At 39.6% G+C, this 17,771-nt stretch overlaps 1 protein-coding gene across 15 annotated transcripts in view; it reads right to left on the bottom strand.

Annotated features, from left to right (window-relative positions):
• The window catches only part of LOC144026704 (uncharacterized), a 145,685-nt gene that overhangs the window by 71,827 nt on the left and 56,087 nt on the right, over nucleotides 1-17,771 (bottom strand). For 9 of the 15 annotated variants that reach the window (XR_013285271.1, XR_013285274.1, XR_013285275.1 and 6 more), the window contains 2 exons: nucleotides 17,725-17,771; nucleotides 9,047-9,218 (listed from right to left, as the gene is read on the bottom strand). The exon at nucleotides 17,725-17,771 is cut by the window's right edge and continues 46 nt beyond it. Coding sequence is in view for 1 of the 15 variants with exons in the window: in XM_077533623.1 (XP_077389749.1) it covers nucleotides 3,784-3,799 (16 nt within the window). In the remaining 14 variants the exon portion in view is untranslated. Of the gene's footprint in view, nucleotides 1-3,783; nucleotides 4,304-9,046; nucleotides 9,219-9,301; nucleotides 9,416-11,613; nucleotides 11,812-12,246; nucleotides 12,290-17,724 lie in introns of those variants that run through there. The other 6 variants (XR_013285272.1, XR_013285278.1, XR_013285276.1 and 3 more) reach the window with 5 other exon arrangements.

Raw genomic sequence — 17,771 nt, forward strand, 5'->3', positions numbered from 1 at the left:
ATTAATTTGTTTTTGCTTCCTATTTTTTTCGGAGATGAACTCAAAAGATCGAAAATTTGTTCTACGTCAGGGCTGTCCAAACGTTTTCATTTGAGGGGCCACATACAGAAAATCAGAAGGGCGCAAGGGCCACATTATGTTATGAAGAGAAATTGTGTTTCGTCCTAAAAATTGTACAAATAATTTTTTATTTGTGCTTTTGCATATTTAGAAAAATGCTACAGTAGATAAACCAATTTATTTGTAATATGGCAATAGGGTTATTATGGTTTTGGAATTTTTCATTTTAGTTCATTTTTATTAGTTTTGTTCTTTAAAAAATGCTTAGGTTTAGTTTAGTTTGTTAGATTCAGTATTAGTATTGTTTTTTGTTTTTTTTAAAGAAATGTGTATTACTTGTACGCAATATTTAACATGGGAGTGACGTCATCTGAAGGAGCTTTTCTATTGGCTGCTGCTAGATGACATCACCTCTGTTTGACATACTTTAAGACATCATTATTCCAGTTTATATAATAAAAAATACTAAAAATCACATTTCAAATCATCCCCAAAGGCTCATGCATTAAATTAATTACCAAAGACTAAAACGAAGAACACGTTTGCTACAATTATAGTTAGTTTTCGTTTGTTTTGTAAACATAAAATGTAGTTTCAGTTATTTTTTTATTAATTTTTTTTTTTTTTAAAGCATTTTTGTTTTTATTCTATTTCGGTAACAAAATTGTTTTTTGCTGCGATTGGCTGGCAATCAGTCCAGAATGTACCCCGCCTCCTGCCCAGAGCCAGCTGGGATAGGCTCCAGCACTCCCCGCGACCCTTGTGAGGAATAAGCAGTCAAGAAAATGGGCCACTGAAAAATGGACAGTGGGCCGCAAATGGCCCCCCGGGCCGTAGTTTGGAAACCCCTACACAAACTCACACCATTTTCTCTCAAATACTGTTCGCAAAACCGGTCTAAATATGTGATGGTGAGCACTTCTCCTTTGCCTCACAGATGTGCCATATCAAGATGCTAATTAGACGCCATGATTAGTGCACAGGTGTGCCTTAGACTGGTGTTTTCTGAGTCCCCAGACACCGCCCAATAACAATAACAAACGCCGCAATAAGAATTAAATATCCTCCGACTTGAAGCGCAAAAATTATGCATGTAAATACAAAACTGCATCACCACGGCGGTGTCATTCCTGCTTGCGGTTGATGTTCCTGACAAGAGGGAGCGGACACGCACGCACGCACGCACGCACGCACGCACGCACGCACGCACGCACGCACGCACGCACGCACGCAAGCGCGCAGCTAGTGGCCTTCGGGCTAATTGCTAGATTGAAGCAGATTTTCCTGTTGGCTTCAGGGCTGTAATTGTGAGCGGAGAGGAATTGACAGGGCTTCAAGCTGAGAGGACAAATCACCAGGGGCCGCCGATTACGATGCCTGTGTGTGTGCGTGTGTGGAGAGGGTGAAGGGTTAAGTCAAACATCACATCAATTCCAGGTTTGTGTGGCACTGACCTCAAACTCAAGCACACATATCAACTCAGACTTGCGCTGCATTTTACTGTTGAAAATGAAGCGCACATTAACTCATTGGCTCCCAAAGACGTATATATACGTTTTTTGTATTTTTTTTTAATGCTAGAGCATACAAAAGGCTTTCATGCAGCCTCTGAACTGAAGAGAATGCTTGAAGCAAAAGTAGTTATTACAAAAACGGCCAGCAGGTGGCAGCAGAGTATAAGAGATCAACCGGGGCCATGTTGCAAAAAACTTTTCCCCACTGTTTTAAACAGATTTGTGAATAATGATTAAACAGAGTAAATAATAATTAAATAATAATTAAATAAATAATAAATAAATAAATAAATAAATAAATAAATAAATAAATAAATAAATAATGATTAAACTATATTCCAATGCTAATTGCTGCAAAACGGAAACATAAAAAAATATATTTTTTTTTCCCTAATGAAAGAAGAGATGCTACACCTTGTTTTGTGTAGTTTCCATGTTTTTACACCAAATAGAACACAATATTCTGTGGGCCTTTGCAAAATCAGTCAAAATCCAGTAAAACAGCTGGCAGTGAATGAGTTAACATAAAGCATCAATTTGTAATATATTCATGTATGCACACATTTACCATGCGGATGTCAAAGGTAACGCAAGCATCCGCTTACACTGTATTATCGTTACACCCTATGAGCATGCGTGCGGGATGAATATGCAAATTAGCGTCGACTGAGGTAATAATATTTGTACTTGCTAATTGAAGACGATCTCCCTGCGTGTCGTCCACGCTCGAGACTTGACACCCCTGACGACACAAAAGCCCGATTAACATCAACTCTGCTGCCTCATCGTCACACTTTGCTTCTTTTTTTTTTTTTTTTTTTTTAAGACTCTGCAGGACAGGCTGGATTCACACGGAGAGAAAACGCCAATGCCTGTTTTGCATACACAAACACACTCGCGCAGCTGAGAAGGATCATATAGAATCGACGACGACGACCAGGGCTGGGTTTCAAAAATCGAATAATCGATATCGAATGGATTTTCCTTTGAGCCTGATTTTGATCATAAAACCATGAATCAGTTATTTTAACTTGGGGTGCAACGATCAATCGGCCCCGATTTCCTTAATTCTGGAAGATCGGTGATGGGCTGAATCCCTTAAAAATAAACCGATCTCTCTCCTCAGAGGTCTGAAAAAATAATAATAATAATCAGCCACTGTCCTCTTCTGCTGAGATGACTAATAGGATTTTCGTTTTTATTTGAGACAACTACTTCATGTGCAATTAAAACAACCCATTTGTATTATTTTGTCGATATTGTTCAATGTTTTCCATTTAAACCAGATTGGAACACTGAAGGTACATGCTGCTTATAATGAAAATTAAAATCGGTATCGGCAAAAATCGGGATCGGTAGGTCAGACTTTTTAAAAGATCCGGGATCGGTGATCGGCCGGAAAAATTGTGATCGGTACACCCCTTATTTAATTTTTTTTTTTTTTTTTTTTTTTTTTTTTTAAAGTATTTTCTTACATTTCTGAAAGACTCTTTAGGTACTTTAAGACAATTCAGAATCTTTCTAATTTATATTGACAATTATTGAATTAGAATTGTGAAAATATTTCATTTGGAATTTAACGTTTGTGGAGTTATTATCATGTCCTTAGAATAATTGATGTTTCATAATTAATTAGTATTGGATTGAAGTAAAGTGGATAAAATTGGGAGGAAAAAAAATCGAAATCGAATCGAACTGAAATCTTGTGAATCGAAAGTGATTCCCTCGTTATAACGTGGTTCACTTTTCGCGGCCTCACTGCATCGCAGATTTTATTGAGTGCGATTTTGCATGCATTTGTTTTTTTTACAGTATTGTACCTATTTTATTACATTTATGAAGGTTTGAACATTGAGAATGTTTAAACGAGAGAAATGTGAGAAAATGTAAATGCCTTGATGAAAAAAAGTGTATAAAATGTGTGGTGAGGGTTTTTAGAGCCTTAAAACATTTATAGAAAATGTAAAACATAAAGCTAACTACTTTGCAGATTTCATTTATTGCAGGTATTTATTTATTTATTTTTTTTAACCTAACCCCAGCTGAAAAGGACGGTACACTGTATTTAGGAAATTCGGATCGATACCCAGCCTTAATGAACAACACAATATGTAACTCTCGCTAAACCTTTCTTGCATATTTTATTTGAAGACGAGCCAAAAAGGTTTCCAGGTAGTCAAACCTGATTGCAGTCTTGTCGTCATCTTACCTTTGAGTGATGTCATCTCGGTTCGTCTGCAATCCTGTTCTCTGATTGGACGTCGGCTGCTTCCCCATCCAGGCGTTCCATTGCAGGAAAATTAAGACAGTCCACTAACTCTGACGACGGAATATGGGAACTCGTTTTTTTTTTTTTTTTCTGGAGATCTTTTCACAAGAACCGATGCAGTTTTTTTTTCCTTCTAAGGAAAGCTTTCATGTCCTCTTCACTCTGCGCACCCTTTCCTGATCATAACCTTAATAAGCGTCCGACGTCTCCTTTACCCTCGCTAACCATCTGGGCCAAGCCGGCCCGAGAACACGTCGAGCGGGCCCCGGGTCCTGCGCGCCTCCCTGCCTCGCCTGCAGCAGCTTTCTGCTCAACGCGCAAACGGGGAGAGCCGGCTCGGAATGCTGTGGCTCTAGACGTTTTTGTCCAAGCCCGAGGTCTCTTTCACTCAGGCAAGATTAGTTCATACAAAAACTCAACAATACGCCACTGAAAGCCATTGTTGATATTCAACATTTTTCACATAGCGGAGCAGAATAGACAATGCGGCAGCCGGGAAAGCACGAAGTGGACTTGGGGTGCCTGATGGCTGATGGTATCAAGAGCTCAGCGAGGGCCCTTTAATCCTTTCTTGTACGCGCGCACACAAATAGACACACTTTCAGCATCTTGGAGACGGTAAAATCAATAATGCCCGTCTGCGTTCGGATCGGTGGGTGGGTGAGTGTGATAGGGAGAATAAAAGGGAATGCGCTTTGTGCCGCGTGTGTTCGTAGGTGTGCGTGCGCACGTGTGTGCGTGTATGTGTGTCCACGTTTAGCTGTGCGCCGTATTGCATTGTACATGCACAAGAGCTTTTTGTGAAAAGATTAAGGTCACACCATCCGCCAATGAATAACAAAAAGATAACCTTGGACATGTTTTTTTTTTTTTTTATCTATCTATCTAGCCATCTATCTATCTAGCTAGCTGGTAATAGCTAGCTAGCTAGCTAGCAACCTCTCTCTCTATCAAGAGTATAGTATCAATCTATCAATAGGATAGGTGGGTAGCACAGTTGAAAGGAAAAAAAAAATAAAACAAAACACGACAGTTTATTTTGAAAAGTGACCAGATTCTTTCCTTCTTTATCTATCGATCTATCTATCCATCTATCTATCTATCGCTAGCTAACAGCTAGCTAGCTAGCGTCCCACCGCGTGCAGCTGCTAATAGCTAGCAAGCTAGCTGCTAATAGCAAGCAACCTCTCTCTCTATCAAGACTATAGTATCAATCGATCAATATTTTTTATTTTTAGAAATTTTTTAGAATTTAGAATTTTTATTTTTATTTTTATTTTTATCTATTTTTAGATCAAACCGTGGTGGGTCGCACAGTCGAAAGAATTTAAAAAAAATACAGTACTTACTCAAAGCTAAAATATATATATATATATATATATATATATATATATTTTGAAAAGTGATGAGATTCTTTATCTATCCATCCACCTATCTATCGCTAGCTAATAGCTAGCTAGCATCCCACTGCGTGCAGCTGCTAATAGGTAGCTAGCTAGCTGCTAATAGCTAGCAAGCTAGCTAGCAACCTCTCTCTCTATCAAGACTATAACAATTTTTAAAAGTGACCAGATTCTTTATCTATCTATCTATCTATCTATAGCTAGCTAGCTATCGTCTCACCGTGTGCAGCTGCTAATAGCTAGCTAGCTAGCAAACTCTCTCTCTCTCTCTATCAAGACTATAGTATCAATCTATCAAAAGGATCTATTTTTAGATCAAGCCACGGTGGGTCGCACAGTCGAAAGTATATAAAAAAAAAAACATACAGTACTTCCTGTTTATTCAAAGCTAAAAAAAAACAAAAACAACAGAACAAAACATGTTTTGAAAAGCGACCAGATTCTTTCCCTTTCAATCGTCTATGACAGACTTGACACATGTCAAAATGCTAATTATACTGGTCGCTAACGGTAATATTGAATCCACAAGCTAGCAAAATGAGTTTAAAAAAAAAAAAAAAAAAAAAAGAATAGATGCACATTATTTGGATCTGTTTTTCATGTACTTTGTGTTTGTTGTGCATTTCAGGAGGACGCTGCTAAAATGCGCATTCACGTTTATTGTTCGACTGAAAATAAATAGTCCTCAAGCGGTATCATTCATGATAGGCGTTACCATAGCGACCACATTGAAACGCTGTTGTTACCCTTGTTGGTGTTTGTGCTGCTAATACGGCTACATAAAAATCCAAAGCATTTATTGTTGCAACATGTTATTATTCTACATCTATATAGCTCTCGAAATATGATCAGAGGCTTATGGTTGGTTACTGTTTTTTGAGTCCGTTTATCTGGCTAAAGCTGGTTATTGGAAAACTGTCGTGTCATAAATCATGTCCTGCAGACAGAAACATTTCATCCGACAACAATTTCAAGTGTTTTCCAACATTAGGATCCGTCGAGTCAAGAAGGAGACATCTTAATTGTGTGCTAATGACATGTAATGAATGTCATCAGCCCGCAAGCTTCAGCTAACGAGCTAAATGAACTGGCACTAATGGGCCTGTTAGCTTATCTGAGCATGTACATTAGCTTCTGACATAACGGGGCTCATTCTTCCCCAGACAGAGGCGGCCATGTTGTGCGCGACACAACCTCACTCAAGGCTGAAACTGATATCAAACTTCTTTGATCTTTTTTTTTTTTTTATTTATTTCACTGCGTTCCTATACAGCAAAAATGAATGAGAAAGATGACGTAGAATTGAAACAAGTCTACATTGAAGACCGCAATATGATTCTTATTTCTGAAGACACTGTCCAAACTTTATCCTGATTTCTGCCTTGACTGGGGGGGTCCTGATCCCAAAAGATCCGTTTGCCAGGCTTTTCCCCGTACCCCCAATTCCGCGAGGTAGCACAAAAAGAGGAAGAAGAGGAGAACCAAGGGAGGGGATAATTCCGCCCCCCCCCTTGCAAAAGACCAATTGACAACTGATTGATGGCTATCTGTGGAGCCTGACAAAGAGCGTCATTAGCATATCTAAAGCCATGTACAGTACAATTGGGCCAAACAGTAAATTACATGTTACCTCTGCTCCTCTCGTTCTGCACTCCTTACCTCTTTTTCTCCCGCTGCCTCTTCACGCTCTCGCTCATTCAAGAGCAAAACTACCGAGGCAGGAAAACAAAAACAACAAAGTCTACTTCTTGTCTCTTGTGTGAGCTCAGTACGGCTTGACAGTTTCTTTTGAAAGACGCTCACAAAAGGCCTGAATGCGGACAAATGCACGTGCACAAACGGAGTTGCACACGCACGCGCAAAATTGGTCGAGGGTAATGGTGTGCGTCCCACTGCCAAAATGCCCTTTCGCAAGGCACCTCCCTCAATCTGTTATCTTTTCTTGAGTGTGTTTATTAGTCTGTTGCAGCAATAAAAACAAATCGAACCCCCTTGTGGCCGTCCAGTCAGGAATTCGGCCAGACATTAAAATCCACAACACATCACATATGGAATCAGCATTAATATGTGACAGTTTTTGGGATGGGTCATGCCGGCATGGGTCATCGTGTTATGATGTTGATGTTGTCAGTTGCTATGTCCTTTGTGATGTTTGTACTTACTATGCAATTGCTATGTCCCCCATGATGCTGATGTATTAGCCACTCTTAGTTTGTCTAATCACTCTTGTTTTTTTAGTTGCTATGCAGTTACTATTCCCCTTATGACAATGTTTTCAATGGCTATGCAGTTGCTATGCTCCTTATGATTTGTTAGCCCTTCTTAATTTGTCTAGTCACTCTTATTTTGAAGTTGCTATGCAGTTACTATGCCCCTTATGATGACAAAGTTGTTAATAGCTATGCAGTTGCTATGATCCTTATGACGATTTGTTAGCCCTTAGTTTTTCCAATCACTCTTATTTTGAAGTTGCTATGCAGTTACGATGCCCCTTAAGACAATAACGTCAGTTGCTATGCAGTTATGTCCCTCATGATTTATTCGCCACTCTTCGTTTGTCTAGTCACTTATATTGAAGTCGCTATGCAGTTACGATGACCATTATGATGATGCAGTTGCTATGTCCCTTATGTTTGTACTTGCTATGCAGTTGCTATGTCCCTCATGATGCCGATGTATTCACCACTCTTAGTTTGTCTAGTCACTCTTATTTTTTAGTTGCTATGCAGTTACTATACCACTTATGACAGTAATGTCAGTTGCTATGTCCATCAATGACTTATTAGCCACTCTTTGTCTAGTCACCCTTACTTTTTAGTTGCTATGCAGTTACGATGCCCCTTATGACGATAATGTTGTCAGTTGCTATGCAGTTGCTATGTCCCTGTCACTCTTATTTTATCATATAGGCCTTTATTCTGTCACATAGAACTGCATTGCCCTAGTGAGAGATACTGAATGACACTTTTGTTAGTAGTTTGTCAGCAGTTTTTATGTTTCATTCTGAATCACTGCTGCCATTGCTGCTAGCACCTTGTGACAATAGGTTAATAGTAGAGTAGTTTTTAGGAAAGCAATTGAAAATCCTTTTTTTTTTTTTTTTTAAATGGATGCACAAATAATTTGTTCTAGCTCATCCTTAATATAATTATGATGCATGTACTTGAACTATTGTGATAAAATTTTGAGGCCATATCTCCCAGTGCTAGTGAGCACACACACACACACACACCTACACACACACACACACACACACCGCATGTCGTCATCTCCTCAGTCTTGTGCTGCCTCTCCCCCACTTAGGCCAGCAATCTGTTCTCTAATTGTTCATTCATGGTGCGAATCTTTAAATAGGGGCCCTAGCCCGGCGCTAAGATAATGACTCACTCTGCGTCGTTAGCTACCGTAGCAAAATTACTGCTTGGTGCAGATCCATGATGGGACGAGGCGACAATGAAAGTGATTAGGCTTGTGTCTTCGATACACAGAGATGCTTTGCAGTCAAGCAGCCAACAGAGGAAAAATATTTTTTTCTGCTCCTTGCAGCATAGCTATAGATATAGTGATAAGGTAGAATAATAATCAAGTTGCCTCTTGGAAATTAGTGCAATATGTATACGTGAAACAGTACGCAGTTGAATACGTAACCCATGTTTTGCTATGTGTACCTCTTCCAAATGAGCATATATCTTAGCGGACCGGGCAGAAACAATGAGTTTAAACCTGGTTGAATGCTTCTTTTTGTCCGAAATTGCATTGCAGCACGCATACAAGTAGTAGTTTCATGACTGTATCCTTACCTTTCATGAAGTCATCACTGCATGTACGAGCGTTGTCCAACTTTGCTCCTCCAGATTTCAGACAAAGGTTGTTTTTTTTTAATCCACGTCTGCATTTTCTCAGCTCTTTCTTATGGGGAAATTACTTCCTGTCTCCCCTCCGCTTGTTGTGACGTCACATGATGAAACCCACCTATGGGTGAGCAGTGAACTGGTTAGTCGGCTCGTGAAAAACAAGACATAACAGTGCCTGTTTTGCATTTGAGCTGCACATACTTGCATCAGCTCCCTGAAAGATAAAACCTGGCCATCAAAACATCTGCTAATCCTGTTTCCGTGATTTTGGATTAACTGATGAAATCCACTTTCCACTCGTTTCAACCACGTTTCTCCATTGGCATACACTAGTTGGCGACTTCTGACCACTCAACCAGGAGGTCATTCCTGATGTTGTCTACTCCTTTCGAACAATCAATTACCCAACAAGGCCCGCGTTAATGCTCTTAATCAACGTCGCCCGCGGTAATCCTCATCAAACTAAAGCTGTTTGTAGTAGTGACAGCAGGTTGCTAAAGCCTCAACTATCCCCGCTAACACCATCTGAGCCCAGGAAATGCTGGAAGGGATACTTACAAGCGCCGACTTAATGAATTATGTACTTACGCTACGTGGCACACATCGCTGACTCACGTACGCAACGGGCGGGGACGGAAGACAAAAGCGGCGTGTTAAATGCAGCAGACGATCGTTGGCGAGCATTTACATGACAGTGCTGCACAGCAGAATCTCGTCGGGCCTTCTTAAATTTCCCCCCCCCCGGAAGGACAACTGTCGACCCTCAGGCCACTCTTCTCACAGTATGCGTTTGTTAGCTCAAGAATAGAACATTTCAAATTCAAACTACCGTACCTTTAAGGTCCAAATACACATGGCATAAATCACTGATATTCATCATTCTTAACAAGGGAGCTGCGACGACAAACAACCGGAAGTTGTTGACAGAGCAAAAATGACGGTTCACACTATGAGAACCGGCGTACGCTAAAATATGTAATAAAGAAATTGTTGATGCAATTTGAGTCCTGCTAACATGGTGAGTGGGTGGCGCGGCTCAGTGGTCGGGTGGTTGTGGGTTCGATCGCATGCCATCGTGACCACGTCAAAGTATCCTTAGGCGAGATACGGAAACTTATCCATTTGAGGGCCACATACAGAAAATCAGAAGGACGCAAGGGCCACATAATGTTATGAAGAGAAATTGTGTTTGGTCCTAAAAATTGTACAAATAATTGATTTGTGCTTTTGCATATTTAGAAAAATGCTACAGTATTTAAACCAATTTATTTGTAAGATGGCAGAAGGGTTAATTATAGTTTTGAAGTTAGTTTTTATTAGTTTAGTTCTTTAAAAAAAAAAAAAAAGAAGTTTAGTTTGTTAGTTTCAGTATTAGTATTTTTTAAAGTATTACTTTAATATTAAAAAACAAAAACAAAAAAAAACACCATGGGCGCAACGTCATCTTTTGGTGCTTTTCTATTGGCTGCTGCTAGATGACGTCACTTCTGTGTGACATACTTTCAAACCTCATTATTCCGGTTTATATCAAAATAAATATACAGTACTAAAAAAAAACACATTTAAAATCATCCCCAAAGGCTCATGCGTTAACTCTTTGACTGCCAAAAACGTTTAATCACGATTAATAAAATCACAATGTATGCCGCCATAAACGTTAAATGACTTTTTTTTTTTCTTTTTTTAAATCAATGGGCAGTGCAACATTTAAGTGCAGCGCTGTCTGGTCAATGAGTTGTGGAATCAAAATCACTCACTAACTATGGCCACCAGATGGCAGCATTGTATCTCTTCAATGGGCTGCCCGTGTATCAAATGACAATGAAAGATGACGAAATCTGATGAAATAGAACGTTTTCAATGATATGAATGATAATGTTTTGATAATGTGTGGAAGTAAAAGAGTTAAATTATTTACCAAAGATTAAAACGAAGGACGTTTGCTATAATTATAGTTCGTTTTAGTTAGTTTTGTAAACATAAAATGGAGTTCCAGTTAGTTTTCGTTTTTTTAAAAAGCATTTTCCTTTTTATTTTATTTCGGTAACAGTATTGTTTTTTTAATTTTAGTTTTAGTTTTTTCATTAGTTTTAGTTAACTAAAATAACCTTTAATGGCACCTGTCCATCTCCAAACATTTTTGTTTTGTTTATTTGATTTGAACTGAGTCAAATGCCATTTTTAAGCATCGTCGCGGGCCACTGAAAAATGGACGGCGGGCCGCAAATGGCCCCCGGGCCGTAGTTTGGACACCACTGATGTAGCCTATACTGTAAAAGTAATTGTGGGTTTAAATGAAACTATCCACACTGAGTACATTCTTGCACCAAAATCCTGCATATGTCGGATTCTCGTTACATCATATGGACGCACGACCAATCAACATATTGATTAGCGCTAATTATCCATTCCACCACGTTTAACTCAGCAGGTGAAGTCTTGTGTGTGCGCGTGCGTTTGGGCATTCATGCATGAATGTGTGGCCCCCCCCCATATGTGCGTCTTTGTCTTGCCTGTCACCCTGAAGGTTATCTCCATGGAGGCAGCATTGTCAGGTGACAGCCGTATCCCATGATGCCAAGCGAGACGTCAAAAAAGTCCTCGCAAACGAGGAGTCCTTGATGAGTTGTTTTCGGGAGAGGGGCTGCTCAGACTTTGATAAGCTATCACATATCCCGGCCAATGGTCTCTAACTGCACATCAGTCCAAAAAAAAAAAAAAACACACCGCGTGACAACCAAATCAAGCGCACCCAGACCGGACGCCATGGCAACCAAAACCAAACAAATGCAAACCGGCAGTTTACTAGCCACCTTGTTCCTGAGGACCCCTCGTGGGGAAGCAGGTGGGCTCCCAACTTCCTTCTCAACGCCGGAAGCAGAATCTTTGACTGTCTCAGGATTCAATTCCGATTTTTGGGTCTGCGATTCGATTCAGGATCGAGTTTGGATTCAAAATAATTTGATTGACAATGATTTCCGCTTCAATTTACAGATGTGCAAAGAAATCGTCACGATCTACTCCAGTCTGACTCGCTAATGCTAATGCTAGCGTGCTACTCGCGTCACTTTTATCACTCAAAAGAACGGCTATTCATAAAAAACACGTCAGGAACGTATACAGAGAAGTATCTTAACATTACTCACCGGCATATGCTCTTCCTACGCTGCACACAATAATTTATTGGCATAACTTTTTCCTTCTACTCTCTGTTGTGGCTACAACTTAACAGTGTATCAGAACGCGCGGAACCACACTGCCCCTGAGTGGCCAAATCGGGTACAACATGAACAGCGCTCCCAATAATGACACACACACAAACAAGGGCAAGGCAGTAGAAAATAAATTTTGGGGCATTTAAAAATCGATTCTGAATCATACTACCGCATCGTGACATCACAAATATGCAACACTACTATAGGAGAGGTTGAGGGGTTGAAGACAAATACAACGGATGGACCAACGTGGCACGTCTATTATTATCGGTGGATTTCTTTATTATCTGGTTTACTGTATGATATCAAATTGGTCTAGAATTGCCGATAATTATTGGTGAATTTCTTTATTATCTGTTTGACGTCAAATTGGTTGATAATAACAACCGATATCGTGCGTCCCTAGTTTATCAGAAGTATCGATGTTACCAAAACGTCCAGTCTTAACTCTCATAACATTTAGACCTTCTCGGATTAGCAATAAATACATAAATAGACAAATATACATAATATAATTTCATCTTTGTAACATGTAACAAATAACCAAGTCCCAAAATGTGACGACAAACTGCCCATCAAACCCAACCGAAACTATTCGTCGCGTTTCGATTCCATTCAAGCAGTTCGACGCGTTTCCTGCACATCAGCAAAAGAAAAGGATAAGAACAGGATTTCTCCGTTTTGGTTTCGAATCGGATCCGCAGTTGCGCACCGTTTTATCTTCGTCGGATCTCTACCGCTGCACTTCGTCATCCCCTCCCTCTCTCTTTTTTTTTTTTTTTTTTTTTTTTGTACCGCTAATTAACTTTATTACGCCGATAGCTCCCCGCTGCTTCTGACGAAAACAATTACCATTTCTCCCCCCCTTAACCTCTTTTTCTCTCTTCTCCCTCATCAGCCCTTGTCTGCTTCCTTTGGCAGGGGGCAGTAATTAGTCCTGGCTTTTCTGGCGGAACACCCCAGTATGTCTTCAATATTCGATCAACTATTGGCTTTATATATATATATATATTTTTTTTTTTATTTTTTTTTTATTTATTATTATTATTTTATTATATTATAAAACTCGATTCATAAAAGAATCGAAATTCTCATTTATTATTTATATCCAAAAATGGATTTTATTTTAATTAGAAATGAAGAAGGAGGGGAAAAGGCACTTGTAGCCCACATGCTGTTTTGTAGAAAAAAGCACTTATAATACAAAATTAATAAATGTTAAAAAAAAAAAAAAAAAAAAAAAAGACACTTTAATGTCTGTAAATTGAAGCAGAAATCATTTGTCAATCAAATAAATTTGAATCGAAAATCGTTTGAATCGAGAATCGATTCGGAATCGAATTGTAGACCCAAAAATCGTAATCGAATTGAATCGTGAGACAGTCAGAAATTCCCAGCCCTAATATACGCACAAGGGTAAAATGATTGTCCCGACTTCAAACTAGACCGAAACGTTGACAGTTTTTGTTGACAAAAACTAGCCTAATAAAATCATGTTTTCTTGGACTAATATAAAGACTAAAAATGCTAGATTTATTGTGAACTAAAAATAGACAAAATAAAAACGGGATGATAAAAACTAACGAGCGCGATTGAAACGGGACTAAAACAGACGAAATTTAAAAATGACGGATAAAATTAACACTATTACTGACAAACCTCTGCTCCACATTTCTACCCATTTCTTAGTAATATTGTCAAAATGTAAATATTTATTTTGCAAGTTGATTTACAGTGTCCCAAAAACAAAATAAAAATAAAAAATAGATCATTTGTATCCCAAGATTTATCTGTGTAACCTAAGTATAAATTGCTGACACGAGAAATGACAATATTTCTATCTATGTTACACAATTAAGCTAAACCGCCGAATATGCCAATATGAAACACACAATCACCATTGGTGGACTTTTGCACCCTCTCTCGGTTCTCTCGTGGTCGACAGGATACGATCACACCCGTCGGTGGTAATTTACCTCCTCTCATCCGTCTCGACTAATTATTGTCCCATTCATCAGATTCATCTGGGCAAGAGGGCCTCTTGCGGGATACAGAACCATTTGCCGTTAAAACCGCATCAACGCCTATTAGGCCCCAGAGGCCGACGTGGAGTGCCGTGCGTGCGCGTCACTTGGCGTGGCAAGAGGGACCAGCATACATCTCTAATTAGGGCAAGCTGTGTGATTAATTATACAGTCCGCCTTTTCTTTTTTTTTTTTTTTACACGGGAAAATACGTATAGAAGATACGGGAGAAGACAAAAATGGATACCAACAGAGAAAAAAATAAAAAGTGAAAATCTATGAGAGGAATTAGAAGCAAAAAAAAAAAAAAAAAAAAAAAGGTAGCGGGACAGGTGAAGTGTTTTGTCATGTGCTCTCTCAGTCTAATTCCCACCTGACAAAGAGGCCTTCAATTGGCGGGAAATTGCAACTTGTCACTCGGCAAATAAACTGCGCTGATAACCGATTCATACGAACCGCCCGGGACAGCTGCGCACACAAATACGCACACTCGCACAAGAACTTTTATGTCTTATTTGGCGCTACGAATGTAGCATTTTTATGTTATTTTTTTTACATTCGAACCGCAAATACACAATAAATAAATGAGTTGAGCAACCGTGCACTGTGCTCTGCTAAGTGCAGTGTGAAAAGGCTGTATTTTTTTGTTGTTGTATTTCTTCTTCTACTACTACTCTTTCTTCTTTGTAATTTCCATCAATGCGATTGCCCCGTGGCGCCATGCTGCCTCTAATAGGTGAGTCTTGGTACTACGACCGACATCAAGTGGGGCCTCACATTTGAAAAATCGGTTTCATCGTGCGGACGTCCTACCGGTGGCAAAAATTGTAAGGGTTATCTTAAAATAGATAAATAAATACGCCGATACTCCAAATTTTTATGCGTTTTCAGCAAAATTGGCCTAATAATAGAGGGTTAATTAAAAAATAATAATCCTGAACTACATAGCTAACAAACATACAAGAACAACGACACACAGATCTTATCGGCCGGGCCGGATTGGCAGATATTTTGCATTTTAATGCAAAATTAGTCATGGGTTGTAATATCATTTGCCGATCGATCAATTAAGTCACTGATCGGATCCGCAAAATAAAATCTTGTTCACGCCAGAATTGTTCTGTTGTCATTCTGTCGTTAATAATTCAAGGTTTAGGATTCTTTTTCAATTTTTTTTTCTAGATTAATACAATTAATTAACTAAGATTAACTAAGTAAATTATTTTGCTGCATGAAAAAAATGTAATAAAATAATAAAATAATAAATAATAATAAAATAAATAATAATAATGATAATAATTCCATTTCATTAAATACATGTTATTAAAAAAAATACATGTTAAATAACACAATAATATCGATATCGCTATATTGAGCAAGTATATCGCATAGCACATGATTTTCCAATATTGTACAGCCCTAATAATAATAATGATCTTTATCTTTTGTTTTTGGCTAGAACGTTAGATGTTAAGGAGTTTGTATGCTAAGCAGTCATTTGATATCCTTAAATCTCAACGTACTGTTAGTCCTTCTCTAACCTAAACGTGCTCTCGAAAAGCTCACTCACGTGTTGACATCTCTCACAATTTATCTGTAAACTACGAGGTTTAGGGGGTTGTTATACAAGAACATATTCTTTTGAAATAATCGGACTGTCCAGTCACCTCCCGGCAAAGCCAACAACAATGGGGAGAGGGAGAGAATTCAATTACCGAAGGAGAGCTCGTGATAGACCGAGAGGATCAGCTCTGATCATTGCCTTTCTTTTTTTTGCTCTCCGGAGATGATAAGAAGGCTTAAAACGCGCACGCGCGCGCGCGCACGCACGCACGCACGTCAGTCAATATTGGCACACGGTGACCCCGCCAGGAAAAGCCATTTAAGAGTGACATCTACTCTTGGTGTTTATTAAACCTTACACCTCTCTCCGTCTGCGCTCAAACACGCCCTCCATTTCTAAATCGCTCGCACGGTCGCGGCCCCCTTGATCCGAGCTGTGATTGGACAACGACGGGATGACCCCGGACCGGGTCTGGCTGGCTGGCAGGCAGGCAGGGCCGCACGGACTGGCCCAAATGCGGTACATGCGCCCAGCCACCGACACGCACGCGCAAACGAGGGCGGCCATCTCCTCCAAACAAAACCGCTTCATCGACAGCACAATGGAGCCTCTCGTGGAAGCCTATCATTTTCACTGGCCGCGGGTCGGACGGCGACTGGGAGGAGGAGAAGGACGGACGGACGGGAGGAACGGGGCCCGTGTTGAAAATGGGATCAGAGACGCTTGCATTTTTTTTTTTTTTTTTTTTTTTAAATCAGCCTTGCCCTATGCCAAAAGGTCATCTGACATAATGGCTGATGAATTTCAAAATGCAGCAAGCAGGATTTTCATTTGCAATTTTGCAATTTGGTCAGGCGTCCCTCGATAACCGGCGATAACCGCCGACTGTCGCAAACATCGAGCAGCTGTTGCGACCAACATGGAAAAAAAAATGGTGCCCTCCCTTTTAACTCTTTTTACTGCCACACATTATATATATTTAAAAAAAATAAAAATATGACAAAGGCTTTGATCATTTACATCATCCTTGAAAACGTTCTGTTTCAGCAAATTTCATACACATTGAGACCATTGAAAAGAGATACAATGCTGCCATCTGCTGGCTATAGATAGTGAGGGTTTCTGATTCCACAACTCATTGACCAGGCAGCACGTGCTGCACTTAAGACGGTGAACAGCCCATTGATAAAAAAAAGCAAAGAAACAAAAAACAAAAAAAACGTTTATGGCGGCATACATTGTGATTTTACTCATCGTTATTAAACGTTTTTGGCGGTGAAAGAGTTAAGAAAGACTTTTTTGCAGTCCAAAAATTCATATTTTTAATTAATTAAACTCGGGTTCGAATCCAGGCTCAGCCTTCCTGGGTGGAGTTTGCATGTTCTCCCCGTGCCTGCGTGGGTCTTCTCCGGGTACTCCGGTCTCCTCCCACATTCCAAAGACGTGCTAGGTTGCTCGTCTCTGTGTGCCCCTGCGATTGGCTGGCAACCAGTCCAGGGTGTAACTCCGCCTACTGCCCAAAACCAGCTGAGATAGGCTCCAGCACCCCCCGCGACCCTTGTGAGGAATAAGCGGTCAAGAAACTGCATGGATGGATGGATAAACTTGCCTGACGTAAAAAACCAACAACAAAGATAAATAAAACCTGTTGTTGAATTATGTGATTATTTGCTTTTTAGTAAGCGATTAAATCGGATATTAGTTTTTACAGAACTCTCAGATTTTATTCATTTACCTTCTAAAACTGTGCAGCCCATTTTTCTCCAAAACGCTTTTCTAAATCTTAAGATGTAGTTTTCATTGCCCAGTTTGGAGACTCACCCTATTGCTGGATGCAGCTCGGAGCATAACCACGGTTCTTCAATATT

Source organism: Festucalex cinctus, chromosome 10 (assembly GCF_051991245.1).
Source record: "Festucalex cinctus isolate MCC-2025b chromosome 10, RoL_Fcin_1.0, whole genome shotgun sequence".
In the NCBI taxonomy this organism is placed as follows: domain Eukaryota; kingdom Metazoa; phylum Chordata; class Actinopteri; order Syngnathiformes; family Syngnathidae; genus Festucalex; species Festucalex cinctus.